A 15,068-nucleotide genomic window follows, 5' to 3' on the forward strand; every position below is an offset into this window, starting at 1 on the left:
TTTTCCAAATACTGCTTTGCCAGACAATTACACAAAACTTGATCAATTCTATTATGTAACAACTTGTTCCTGAGAATATGGTCCCATGTGATATCTGGACAACATCCAAAAGACTTGAGCCTTGCAAGTACTGCACACCCCAATCCCATGTACAAATGAGAATATCTTGAACTAATAGTGACATATTCTAAACTACATGATTCTTGGTTTACTTCAAGTGTAAAATTGGCAAAATCTTCCAGTAACTTAACACCAACCAATTCACCTACAACATTTCCATCCACACAAGTGGACTTTGTTAACAAAAATAATTACACTTTGTATTGAGCGATAAATATTTTCTAATTTTAAATTGAAACTAACCACACTTATAAATGCCCAGCATGGAGTACACAACTGGAGAGCAAAGTAATGCAGATTCTGGAAACATAAACAGAAAATGCTTGAAATGCTCTACAAGCCAGGCTCATCTGTAGATAGAGAAATAGAATGAACACTTTGGGTTCACAATTATCACTAGATTTTATGATCACTGACCTCTGTCACTCTCTGCACATATGCTGCCACATATTTCTATCATTACATATTTCTATTGGAGCAAAATCAGCCGCCTTTACCAACCTTTCTAAAAGTAGTGTTCACATGAGTTTCTCATTCGTCCTCAGCACCACATTGAACATAAATTCCAAAAACAAGATATGAAGAAAACATAAAAAAATCACTGAGCGAAAATAGTCTAAATAATACATTGATGATTTTAAAAGATAAATCTTTAATAAAAAATAACAACTGAAAAATACTAGTTAGCAGAGCTAACTAATGACATTTTTGTCTGTCTTTTCACTTAAGAAACAGAGCTAGAGAGAGATATAGGCAAGGCTTCAAGTCCTGGTCATGAGGGAATATTCCTTTCCATTCTACTCTATGCAAGAGAGGCTTGAGCTGTACACCAGCGTCATTTCAGAAAGCTCAATCACTTTTAACAGAAGCTTCCAATGGCAGCTCCAAAGATCAGATTCCAGACAAAATAGATCATTAATAGATCATTGAGATCATTACACACACAGGTATGCCAAGCATCCACACCAAATTGAGACAATCGCAACCAAGTTGGGCTGGTTATGAACCTAAATGCCTAACACCTTAAAGCAAATCTTCTATGGTGGGCTAGAGTTTGGGATTGTCATGGCAATAAAGGGAAGTGCTACACAAGTACACTTTGAAAGATTTAGTTTTGATTACATCTTCAAGACCAAGGGGAAGCATTCCCAGGATTGCTTGCCTGGCATTAACAAATAAAAACTACGTAGCTTGCTTTGAAACCGAGCATATACAGACACAGAGAGAAAACACAAGAAGAGGAAATCCTAAAGCATAGGCTGGTCCAAAACGCAATCATCTATGGTATGCTATCCTATTTGCCACAGAACCTTCCATGTTCAAACTGGCATTAGCCATACTCAGAATACTCAACAAACCCTACCAAACATGCCCTAAGACCATAAGACATAGGAGCAGAATCAGACAATTAGATGCATTGAGACGCATTCAATCATGGCTGACATGTTTCTCAACCCCTTCTCCTGCCATCTCCCTGTACGCTTAGATTCTTGATTAGTAAAGGGTTCTATCTATCTATTTGTCTTAAATACACACGATGACTCAACAACCCTCTACAGCAAGGAGTCCCACAGATACACCACCCTCTGACTGAAGAAATTCCTCCTCATTTCAGTTTTAAAGGGTCCCTTCACTCTGAGGCTGTTCCCTCAGGTCCCAGTTTCTTCTATTAGTGGAAACATTTCCTCCACATCCACTGTATCCAGGCCTCTCGGTACTCCGTAAGTTTCAATCAAATCCCCCCTCATCCTTCTGAACTCCATTCAGTATAGACCCAGAGCCCTCAACCGCTTCTCATTTAAGAAGTTCTTCATTCCTGGAATTACTCTTGTTAATCTCCTCTGGATCTCTTTCAACGCCAGCACATCCTTCCTTAGAAAAGTCAAAACTGCTCACAATATTCCAAATATCTGACCAGAGCATTACACAGCCTCAACAGTAAATCTCTGGTCTTGTATCCTCGCAAAATAAATGTTAACATTGTATTTGCCTTCCTAACTGCGAACTGAACCTGCATGTTGACCTTAAGAGAATCCTGAACTAGGACTCAAGTCCCTTTGTGCTTCAGATTTTCTGAAGCCTTTCCCCATTTAGAAAATAGTCTATGCTTCTATTCTTCCTACCAAAGTGCATAACCTCACACTTTTCTACATCACATTACATCTGCCATTTCTTTGCCCACTCTCCTAGCCTGTCCAAGTCTTTCTGCAGCTTCCCTGCTTCCTCAGCACTACATGTCTCTTCACCTATCTTAGAACAAAGAACAAAGAAAATTACAGCACAGGTACAGGCCCTTCGGCTTTCCAAGCCTGCACTGACATGCTGCCCGTCACAACTAAAACCCCCTACCCTTCCGGGGACCATATCCCTTTATTCCCATCCTATTCATATATTTGTCAAGATGTCCTTTAAAAGTCACTATAGTATCTGCTTCCACTACCTCTCCGGGCAGTGAGTTCCAGGCACCCACCTTAAATCCATGGCCCCTGGTAACTGACTCTTCCACCCTGGGAAAAAGCTTCTGACTGTCCAGTCTGTCCCTGCCCTTCATAATCTTGTAGACCTCTATCAGGACCCCCTCAACCTCCATCTTTCCAGTGAGAACAGCCCAAGTTTCTCCAACCTCTCCTCATAGTTAATGCCCTCCGTATCAGGCAACATTCTGGTAAATCTTTTCTGTACCCTCTCCAAAGCCACCACATCCTCCTGGTAGTGTGGCAAGCAGAATTGAACACAATATTCCAAACGCCGCCTAACTAAGGTTCTATATACATCTTTGTGTCATCTTCAAATTTAGCAACAATGCCCTCAGTTCCTTCGTCCAGATCATTAATGATAATGTGAACAGTTGTGGCCTTATGATGAACATGGTTGTCTTTATGTCAAAGGATGATCAAGACCATGTGTATCACTCAAGACTGTAAAGAAACATATAAAGCATGTGGAGAGAGACAGGATCTCAACTTATTAATATGATTTATTGAATATAAAAAGTAACACTAGTATTATTTCTTTAAAACACAATTGTGACTTCTTTAAAAGTATTTTACTGGCTGTAAAATGCTTTGGGATATCCCGAGGCTCTGAAAGGCATTACATAGATGCAATTTATTGTCTTTTTTAAAGTGGAGTTGGAAATTGTTGTTTTGTTCAAAATGAGGAGGATTTTAAAGGCTGTTTTGTAAGATTGTAATTAAAAAGTTGACTTAGAAAAGGCTGTAATTAAAATAACTTACCCTGATTTAAAAGGTGATCCTTCTTTATTCAAAATAGATTGGATCTTATCCTCATACTTAAGCCGTAACATTCGATTGTGAATTCTGACTATGCGATTTATTTTTAAACCTGTTACTCCAAGTTTCTTAAAATCCCAAGCACAGAATCGAGATAAGATTACATCATAGCAGGAAGTGAACCTAGCAAAGGAAGAAATATTGCATGTATTTACATATAAATATCCTGAATTCACACATTGCTGAAGTTTACTCATACACAGTGTAGAAGATACATTTTAAATATCTGCTACCATCTAATAAAAACAAGCCATCAGATTGTTGTAGAACAACGATTTAAATTCTAATGTTGAAACACTGCTAAGTAATTCTGCCTTGGAAATTTTGAAATTACAAGATGCTTTTTTTTAAATAAAAACAACAGCTTGTCTGAATGAACCTTAAACAAATCAGAGAACCACATAAGTGTTATAGTGCAGGAAGCCTGTCATTATCAGCTGTCAATTTCCTGTTTTTTTCCCATAGCCTTACATATTATTTCTCTCCAAATAAGCATCTAATACCCTCTTGAATGCCTCAATTGAACCTCAAATGATACGTGTATCTACAACCAATTAAATTCTAATTTATAGTGCATGACTGGCACTTAAAAGCTGTTCTAATACTGTGCTTTGTGCAATGCTATGATTACTATCTATTGACTTGTGAGTGTCACAAAGCTAGCAGCAGTTCCAGAAAAAGAGTTTCCAGTTCCTTGGCAACCAGCTGCTGGTTAGAAAATTTTTTTAACAATTGAATCTTTTGAAACAAAATTTTTTAACAATTGAAATCTGATGAGTTTAATGTTGTGATGACACTGATTGCAGGTCCAGAGCCAGAAAAAATGCACAGCAATGCTTAAACATAAATGTCACACATGGCAAATTGGTAAGTGAGAGGTATTACACAATTGCAAGTCAAACCAAGGTAGGACTTATATAGTAAATGGTATGGTCCTGAGGAGTGCTGTGGAACAGTGCGACCTAGGAGTACAAGTACATAGTTCGACGAAAACAGCGTCACAGGCAGACAGGGTGGTGAACAAGACATTTAGCATACTGGCCTTCATTGGTCAAGGCATTGAGTACAGGAGTTGGGACATTATGTTATAGTTGTATATGTCATTGGTGAGGCCGTATTTGGAGTACAGTTTTGGTCACCTTGTTATAGGAAGGACGTAGTTAAACTGGAAAGTGTGCAAAGAAGATTTACGAGGATGTTACCAGGACTAGTATGAGTTAAAAGGGAGTTAAAGGGAGAGGTTGACAGGATAGGAGAATGAGGAGTGACCTTATTGAGGTGTATAAAATCATGGAGCGCATAGATAGGAAGAATGATTACAGAGATAGTAAGAACTGCAGATGCTGTAGTCAGAGATAACACAGTGTGGACCTGGAGGAACACAGCAGGCCAGGCAGCATCAGAGGAGCGGGAAAGTTGACGTTTTAGGTCGGGATCCTTCTTCAGAAATGGGGAGGCGGGAGGGGGGAGGGGGGGGGGGGCTCAGAAATAAATAGAGAGGAGGGGTGGGGCTGGGGAAGGTAGGTGGGATAGTGATAGGTGAGTGCAGGTGGTGGGGATTGGTCAGGGAGGTGGGAGGGGCGGATAGGTGGGAGAGAAGATGGCCAGGTTGTGTCAAGTCAAGGAGGCAGGGATGAGAGGGAGGGTTGGTCATGGGATGAGGCAGGGTGGATGGGGAGATTTTGAAGCTGGTAAAATCCAAGTTTGGACCATTAGGCTGTAGGCTTCCAAGGCGGAATATGAGGTACTGCTCGTCCAGGTTGCGGGTGGCGTCATTGTGGCACTGGAGAAGGCCCAGGGAGTGGGAGGGAGAGTTAAAATGGTCCGCAACCGGAAGGTGTTGTCATTTGTCATGAACGGAGCACAGATGCTCTACAAAATGATCTTCAAGCCTCTGTTTGGTCTCACCAATGTGGAGGAGGCCACAATCGGGAGTAGTAGACCACGTTGACGGATGTGCAGGTGAACCCTTGTCTAATGTGGAAGGTTTGTTTTGTGCCTTGAATGGAGGTAAAGGGGCAGGTATAGGGGAGGTGTAGCACTTCCTGCATTTGCAGGGAAAGGTGCCGGGGTTAGTGGGGAGTGTGGAGCGGACAAGGGAGACGTGGAGAGAGCGGTCCCTAAGAAAGGCAGATAGGGGTGGGGAGGGAAATATGTCTTTGGTTGTGGGGTCAGATTGTAGGTGACGGAAGTGGCGGAGAATGATATGTCAGATGCGGAGGTTGGTGGGGTGATGTGAGGACAAGGGGGATTCTATCTTCCCCTCCGCATCCTTACCATCCTTAACTCGTTTGGCCTACTTGTGACTCCAGATCTACAGGGATGAGCTTGACTTGTAAATGCCCCTGTAATGGACTATCAAACCACTGAGTTAAGTTGAGTTGACTTGAGTTAGCTTTATTGTCACACGTACTCAAATGAGCTTATAAGTCACTACTTACAGTGCCATCTTAGGTACCTAGGTACAATCCTTAATTACAGGATAGAGAAATGAAGAAAAGAAGTTACGCTATAGCAATACACAGTATAACCATTGGTCAGAAAAACAAGAAGTGCAGTTATAAAGACAAACATCACATATTATAAGTACAAAATCTAAAAGCAATGAAACCAGATGGACCATCCAGCAGTGCTAGAGTTGCCACCATGTCCACACCAGTATGAATGGATATCAAGCTCTCCACAAAGCTCTGCGCTAATTTGGTGCCCTATTCCTCCATGCCTCCTCAAATTGCATGAAGGCTTTCTGGAAGGTTTGCTATTGCACCAAACCTTTCAACCCTTATTAAAAATGCTCATCAGTGTTCTCTGAAAATATGTACAACCTTGATGGCACCTATACCACCCTTATCTACACCATGGCTGAATAGTACACAAGCTTTTTACAACAGAATTACTCCAAAGAAGAGAGTTATTGGATCAAAAATGTTTATTGTTTCTCTCTCTATAGATGCTGCCAGACATGCCGAGTTTCTCCAGCAATTTCTGCTTTTCTTTCAGATTTCCCACATCTGCGATATTTACTTTCACATGAGAGAAATTGGGCAAACTATCTGTGGCTTGAACTGAGAATAGAAATTATGGGAAGAAAGAGGACTGGGTACGAGGGTACTATCACCTTTGATTATTTAACAATCATTGTTAGCCACAGCCTCACACCCACGTCCATCCCCTGTTGATCAGCATGCCAAGCTGTTCTGTGAGACAGAGAACAGACAAAGTAGTGAGACACAGTTTATAACCATGTAGAATTATGAAAGAATGAGATGAAACTAAGTGTGTTATGAATGAGTCCTGATTAATGGAAATTGTTGGCAGGTGAGTTTGCACTGAACATTGTGAGAATAGTGGTACAGCAGGTGGAATATGAAGTGTGAAGATATATTTACTGACTTTGACCTTTGATCGTTGAACTTATTGTGATACTACATTTCGGTGACTGGGTCCACATTCCTGACATTGATCACCATTATTATTTGCTCTCAAAACCATTGCAAAGTTTAGATGGAGGGTTACTTGGCCTTTGTGGTTAGATTATGTTTTTCTTTCTCTCCACTATATTTTCCAGCAACTGGGAACCTTGCAACTTGCTTTCTTGTCTTTTGCACTATAATTGATTATGTCCTGCTCGGATTTCTCTTCCATGATCAACTACAGCAAAAACACGGTCATCCTCCTCTTTAAGATCAATGTAGTTGGACATGTTATGGCCATTCCTCTGGAGGCAGGAACTTGAACTCAGACCTTCTGGCCCAGAGGTAGGGATACTATCACTGCACCACAAAACCTTTGTAGATCTCCTTTAGAAGTATAGACTGACTTTAAATTGAGTGGGCTAGCTTTAAGTAGTGTTGGCTTCACCTGAAATTGGACTCCAGCTCAGGTGAGCTACCATTCAACAACATATTTATTTAGATAGCAATCAGGCAAATTATCTAACAGCAGATTTTTTTAATCAACCTGTTCATGCATGTTATTACACACTTCCGGAGCAGATGGGACTTGAACCCTACTACTGTGACACAAGACCCCTATTATCAGGCAGCATGCTATCCAAACAAATACATGCAGACTACCATCCATTACAATCCCCATGTCTTATCTCAGGGACTGTATAATTTAACCCCATTGTTTCCTTGAAAAAAACCCCACTGTACTCAGTTATAGTTTTATGAAAACAATACTATGAGGTGTGAGTTCATGACATTAGCAAACCTATTTCTCAATGTGAACAAACTGTGGGATATACATAGTTGGAATTAAAAATGTGAATAATATCCTATTAAGGATTAAAATAACTGCTGTCACTGCTGAGGATCTGTACGCTACAACGTTTGCTAGAAATGAAGCAACTACCTCAAGTTGCAAGAGGAAAGATTCTGTTCACTTTTAATTACAGTTCTGAATAATATTTGAAAATTTGGTCATGAAGTATTTTGAGGTTTCTGTTAGGAATGTGCAGTTATCACCATACCATACATCAGAAGGAGTGCCTTCCTCAAAGCGAATGTTTCCCACGGTTTCCAGTTCGATTAACAAAAATAGAACACTCAAATTAAAAAACTCAGTGATTGGCTTTAGTTCAGTCTGATACCTTGCTTCAATTCTGTCAAAAAGATAGGATGGAATGACTTATTTAAGTGTCACAAAATAAATATTCAATTGAGTTTATGTTAACAGTAAAGCCAAAAACATTTTAGTTAGCACATTATCTCATATATTTTTGCATAGTCTGAGCAAGGAAACTGTGAAGGGAAAGTTTGTTAGGGTGGATTGGCAAAAAGCATGAAAAGATTTGATGGTAGAAAGGCAATAGCCAGTATTTAGGTATCTTCAATGATCCTCTAAAGCACAAACACCAACAGGAAAAGGTGAATCAACCACAATAAGGAAGTAAGTTAAAGATTACATTAGATCGAAGAAAGTGACTTTCAAGAATTCCAGAAATAGCAGTAAGTCTAAGAATTGGAAGGGATTTAGAGAACTGGTCAGGAAAAGAGAGTACAAATGCAAGCTAGCAAGGAACATAAAGACAGACTGTAAAAGCTTCTATTGATATGTGAAACAAAAAAGAAGATTAGCAAGGATAAATGTGAGCCCATCATAGGTAGGGACAAGAGCATATACATTGAAGAAACTAAACAGTTACTTTCTATCTGTACTCACAAAAGAAGATACAGGAAATCTCCCAGAAATACTAGGCAATTAAACAGCTTGAGTAACAGAAGAGCTAGAAGAAATTAGTATTAGTAAAGAGATAGTAGCGACTGCCGATGCTGGAGAATCTGAGATAACAAGGTGTAGAGCTGGATGAACACAGCAGCCAAGCAGCATCAGAGGAGCAATTTCTGAAGAAGGGTCCAGACCCGAAATGTCAGCTTTCCTGCTCCTCTGATGCTGCTTGGCCTGCTGTGTTCATCCAGCTCTACACCTTGTTACCTCAGTATTAGTAAAGAGGCAGCATGTGAAAATTAGCTTGACTGAGGGTTCAGAAATCTCCTGTACCAGATAAGCTTCATCTCAAAGTGTTAAAGGAATTAGAAAGAGTTAGTGGATGCATTGGTGATTTTTCTTCATAATTCTATAGATCTGGAAAGGATCCTGTTAACTAGAAAGCAATAGATGTAGTCTCACTATTTAAGAAGAGAGGAAGACAGAGAGTAGACAACAAAGACCTATTACCTTAACATCTGTAGTAAGGAAAATGTTAAAATCCATTTCAAGGGAATGTGATTATTAACATTTTTACTGAGTCAACACAGATTTATGAAGAGAAATGTGTTTTACAAACTTGAAGTTTTTTGAGGGTGTTACTTGCGACATAAGCAAAAGAAGAACCAGTGAATGTGATCTGTGAATTTTCAAAATGACTACGATAAAGTTCCCCACAGGTGTTTAGTAAATAAAACTAGAGTACATGGGATTGAGGGGACAGTACAGATTTTCTAAAGATATTAATTAGAGAAATTCAGCAGCTTTTGCAATATCCTGCAAGATGCAACACAAACTAATTCACTCACTCATCCAGCCTGTTGTTCCAAAATGTTAGTCTTTCTTTCAGAGCATCCAATTTTTGACACATTTTCTGCTCTTCAATAGAATCTTCTGTGTTGTCCTTTACAGAATTACTATTGCAATGCATTTCTTCATTCCTGTCTTTATTCCTCAACCCATTCAGAAACGTCTTTACGGAATTTGGCTTTTTACTCAAATACAGCATTGTCCATTCTGATTCTAGCTGTTTCAAGAAAATTGTTCCATTAACTATTATCATAATTACTATAAAAATTTTCAATCTTAGCTATTTGTTTGCAAGGTTGCATTCTAAAATAAATACCTTACAAAATGTGAATTCATCACTGGTTCCTGAACATTATCAGGATTGGGTCAATAATTAATCTACCACCTCAATGTCTGATCGATGCCAATAAAATATTCTGTGCTATGGAAAGAAAGTAAGAGCTTTATCTTGTTAAAAATGTGCTTTAAGCAAAGATTGTTTCCTATACATTGAGATATCTGTCTGCAGTTTCTTCGGCTGTGGATATTCACACATGCATTCTCCCCAAGACTGCTGAGATCCTTAACACGAAGCAAAGCTCATCAACTCCAGATATCTGCTACTATTTGCTTATTTACATCTTTACATTTAGTTTATCGAATACAGCCCTCAAGTGTAACATTTAAGATACACTGATTCTAGACTTGCGAGTTTGTCGGTTTTGAGAGAGTAATGTGATCAGTTATCATTATTTACGTGAATCTCACTGTACCATATCTTTCACAAAATTTCTCTCTGCTTGGTCTATATTATTGCAGTAATTTACTTTTATTTACTTTCATCCTCTTTACAATCATTAACGTAATTATCAATACCATTACTGCCATTATCACCATCTCCACCCACTTAGAACTCTGACTAGATGTTGTAATCTGGTTCACTTCAATTCAACAAGTTCAAGTAAGTTCAAGTGAGTTTGGATACTTCGCCTGAGTGAGGTAAAGGATGAGTGAGTACACTTGGTGATTTTGATCAAAGTGGAAATTCGGGACAGAGGAGGAATAAGGGACTTTAAGTAAGATGCACTGCAAGGAGTAATATCTCCAGAGTGGAAGGTTGTGGGCAGGATAAAAGATCTGGATTGAAAGGCCTACCTGCAATGAAATAAGCAGCAGAGTGACATCACAAACCACAAATGAAACAAGTGCAGGAAAAACAGCTGATTGGGGAGAAGGATTTGTGAATATTCCTCGTAGAGTAAAAATAAGATCTTCTGTTTGTATTCAAGTTTCTAGCCACTTTTCTCCTTTTCTAAAGATAGTTTCTAAGTATAAGATTTACACTTGTGTTTGAAAAATAATTACATTAAATTTTGGAAAGCAGGGATGCTAGAGTAATTAACAAATAAATTAAATCTGGTAGTGATAGTGGAGCAGGTGGTGTGTTGCTGCTGCATCATGTGAGATCTGCTGGACATCTAAGTGATCTAGAGTGAACACATCTGTGTTAAGTGTTTGCAGCTCAAGGAACTTCAGATTAGAGTTGAGGAGCTGGAATCTGAACTGCAAACATTGCGCCACATCAGGGAGGGGAAAAGTTAACTGGACACCTTACTCCAGGAAGCAGTCGCACTTCTCAGATTAAGTAATTCAAATTTGGTCTGATATCAAGGACAGTAGGACATGACAGCAGATGAGCCAGATATGGGGATCCAAGGGGTAGCATTTGAGGAGGCTCCGCCCCTGCGGTTATCCAACATTTACAAGGTTCTTGCAAGCAGTGCGAATGAGAGTACGGACCACAGGGAGGATGGGTGTATGGACCATGGCACTGTGGTACAGAAAGCCATTCAAGTGGTGGGAGGAAATTGGAACCTAGTACAGTTAAAGGACATTATAATCACAGGGTTAATGTTCTTATCAGCTGTGGGTGTGTATCCTGAAGGTTCTGTTGCTTGCCCATTGCCAGGATTTAGTACACCTCCTCAGAGTTAGCCAGGGACTGGGGGTGGGAGAGGATGGACTGAGCTGTTGTTGTTCCACATTGGTTACAATGATATAGATAGCACTAAAATAAAAGGTATTGCTGAAAGATTTTTAATATTTAGGAGCTGACTGAGAAAATGGAATCTCCACTGTAATAATCTCAGGATTACTATCTGAGCCACCTGCAAAAACATTTAAATGTAGTGCTCAAAGATTGGTGCAAGAGGAATGGGTTTCATTTCAAGGGCACTGGTACCCTTGTAGAGTAGAAGGGAGTTTTTAACGGTGGGATGGGCTTCACATAAATGGAATTAAGACCGTTGATTGTTGACGGAAGGCAGAAAACGACTGTTTCCACAATCCTTGGTTTTTGAGTTATTATACTTTTTAAGAGCATGTTAACCAATACCAATGTCAGTGCAGTTTACACTGCTGTTTGTTCAAGAAGCAGGGAGGTTTAGTTGCATTGAGCTGAAACCATGGAGTGTATAAAAAAATGAGATTTGGCCAGCAACAAGTAGCTGATGGACTTTCTGGAATGGCAAAGGTCTTCTGCCTGCCAACAGTCAGGGATTGCTGAATAGCCTTGAAGCTCTTAAAGAGGTTATTCATTGGGAGGAATTTAAAACTTTCGATAATCAAAACACCACTGGACACAAGCTTCCAGTCACAAAAACACTCCTGAATCATCACTCTCTGCTTCCTGCCTCTCAGCCAATTATGGATCCAATTTGCCAATTCTCCTTGGATTCCACGGGCTCTTACCTTTACCATCAGTCTCCCATATAGTACTTTATCAAAACCCTTCTTGAGATCCACGTAGATTATGTCAAATGCATTATCCTCATCTACATATATGGTCACCTCTGTCACAACTTCAATTGGGTTCATCAGACATGATTTCACCTTTAAGAAAACCACGCCACTTGTTCTTGATTAATCCGTGCCTCTCCATGTGCAGATTAATTCTGTCTCTCTATTCTTCCTACTATTCATGATCTACATTAAAAATCTGGATGACTTGTTGCTAAATTTGCAGATTACACAAAGATAGGTGGACAGACAGGTAATGCTGAGGAAGCAGGAAGGCTGCAGAAGAACTTGGGCAGACTAGGAGAGTGGACAAACAAGTGACTGATGGAATACAATGTGGGAAAATATGAGGTTATGCACTTTGGCTGGAAGAAAGGAGGCACAGATTGTTTTATAAATGTGAAAGAACTTCAGAAATCTGAAGCACAAAGGGAGTTGGGAGTCCTAGTTCAGGATTTGCTTAAGGTTAGCAGGTAGTTTTAGTTGGCAGTTAGGAAGGCAAATGCAATGTTAGCATTCATTTTGAGGGGACTAGCATAGAAGAGCAGGGATGTACAACTAAGGGTGTACAAGGCTGTGGTCAGATATTTGAAATACTGTGAGCAGTTTGGGTCCTCTATCTAAGGAAGCGTGTGCTAGCCTTGGAGGAGGTCCAGAGAAGATTACCAAGCATGATCCTGAGAATGAAGGGCCTGTCATACGAGAAGCGGTTGGGAACTTGATGGAGTTGAGAAGGATGAAGGGGGATCTGATTGAAACTTTCAGAATACTGAGAGGCCTGGATAGAGTGGACGTGGAGAAGAGGTTTCCACTAGTAGGATAGACGAGGACCTGAGGGCACAATCTCAGAGTGAAGGAACGAACCTTTAGAACTGAGATTAGGAGGAATTTCTTCAGGCAGACAGTGGTGAATCTGTGGAACTAACTGCCAATGAAGTCTGCAGAGGCCAAGTCAGTTAGTGTATTTAAAACAGAGATAGAGGGGATGAAGGGATATGGGGAGAAGGCAGAAGAACAGGGTTGAGAATCATATCAGCTATTATTGAATTGCAGAGCAGACTTAATGGGCTCAATGGTCTGAATCTGCTTCTATGTCATATATAGATTTCCCAGCATTGAGGTTACACTGACTGGCCTGTAGTTTCCCAGTTAATCTCTACCTGCTTTCTTGAATGATGGCACCGTAGTGACTGCTCTCGGAGTACTGTGTCTCAACTATTTAACATGAATATTATTCACATTGATGGAAAAAAAAATGTAATTGCAGAGTTATTGTTCCAAGAATAAAACATTGGAATAAGTCAAAGGTTTAAAAAATGCTAATATTGTGTAAAGTTGTATGAAGGGGAAAGTAAGGGAGAATGGATGGAAATTTTGTCTTTCTTATTTGTGTATACATATTTGTAATGAAACACATTTGCAAAATAGTGTTTCACCTTATCAGGATGAAACCGTGTAAAAACCATATATTTTTAATTTTTCTGTAAGTTTGATTGTGGACTGGAATTGGAAAAGACTGTTTCAAGATACAAAGATTGTGGAAAATATTACTGCACTTTTTAAAAGCAGTTTGCTGTCACTCATTATAATTGCTCTCTTTTCAAGAAGAGAGGAAGATATAGTGGCAGCGGAACTACATGTATAAAAAATGAGATTCAGCTGGCAACAAGTAGCCAATTGATCTTTGGAATGGTGACTGGTTAACAGTGACAAAGGTCTTCTGCTTGCCAACAACTATGTGATTAGCTCCAAAGTAGCTGAACAGCTTGTGAGTGTGAATGTTTGGGCAGAAGCCATTGGACCTCCGGTCAGGAAGGTGCCATCATTTCCTCTGCAGTTTAAAAAAAAGCTCAAGCTTGGAGAAAGCCAGTTTATTTCCCTTCATCACTGACTTTTAACCAGTCAGAGACGTAATAAGTGCAAACAAATGAAAGAACACAGAGAAGATGATTAAGGAGCAACAAGTGCTGACAAGCCAAAGTATCATTTCAACGAACATTATGGACAGGAAACATTGACCTAGTTTCCCAGTCTATCCCTCCATCCAAAACACCCATTTTTGTTTTGGGTCTGTGTTTGTTTGTAAGGGCAAGGGGTTTAAAATTCAAATGGGCAGAGCTATATGTCAATAATTCACAACTGTTTACTTGGACCTAGAATCTATTTGTTTGTAAATAAATAGCAATTCCTTTGAAGTACAGAAACCTGGCCCCATCCTTTCTGTCAACTTGGATCTAAAAAACAGAAAAATTTGAAAATTGTATACTTTTATAGAATTTTTAACCTTTGCAATACTCCAAGAATAGAGGGGTTTGATTTCCAGCATGCTATCCCAGTGAGGCAAGAACATTGATGCATTAAAAGAGATGGGAGGGGGAAGTTTTCAGGACAGGGGCAATAGATTAGGTCACAAAACAAAAGGATTGGGATAATGATACTCAGTTGGACAGGAAGGGACAGAGTGTATCAACACAGAAAAGCAGAATCAAATAGGGGCAAAAGCCAAAAATATCGACTCTTCACTTTAATACATATTGTATTTGTAACAAAATATATAAACTAATGATGCAGAGGTTAATGGGTACAATCTTACAAACATTACAGAGACAGTTACATGGAGATCAAAGCTGGGAACTGAATGTTTAGGGCTGTGTGACTTTTCAAAAGCACCCAGAGGAAGAAATAGACAGTGGGATAGCTTTGTCAGTAGAAAATATAGTAAGTACAATAGCTGGAAATGATCTTAGAATCATATAGATGTACAGCACAGAAACAGACCCTTCAGTCCAACTTGTCCATGCCAACCAGATATTCTACATTAATCTAATTCCATTTGCCAGCATTTGGCTCATATCC

At 39.6% G+C, this 15,068-nt stretch overlaps 1 protein-coding gene across 2 annotated transcripts in view; it reads right to left on the reverse strand.

Moving 5' to 3' along the window:
* Window positions 1-15,068, reverse strand: part of lrrc9 (leucine rich repeat containing 9) — a 182,687-nt gene that overhangs the window by 114,929 nt on the left and 52,690 nt on the right. The window contains exons 8-10 of one of the 2 annotated variants that reach the window (XM_048599971.1): window positions 9,434-9,651; window positions 7,888-8,019; window positions 3,357-3,536 (exon numbers count right to left, since the gene is read on the reverse strand). In XM_048599971.1, coding sequence (XP_048455928.1) covers window positions 3,357-3,536; window positions 7,888-8,019; window positions 9,434-9,651 — 530 coding nt within the window. The remainder of the gene's footprint in view (window positions 1-3,356; window positions 3,537-7,887; window positions 8,020-9,433; window positions 9,652-15,068) is intronic. The other variant, XM_048599972.1, reaches the window with a different exon arrangement.

Source organism: Rhincodon typus, chromosome 8, assembly GCF_021869965.1.
Source record: "Rhincodon typus isolate 14 chromosome 8, sRhiTyp1.1, whole genome shotgun sequence".
Taxonomy (NCBI): Eukaryota; Metazoa; Chordata; class Chondrichthyes; order Orectolobiformes; family Rhincodontidae; genus Rhincodon; species Rhincodon typus.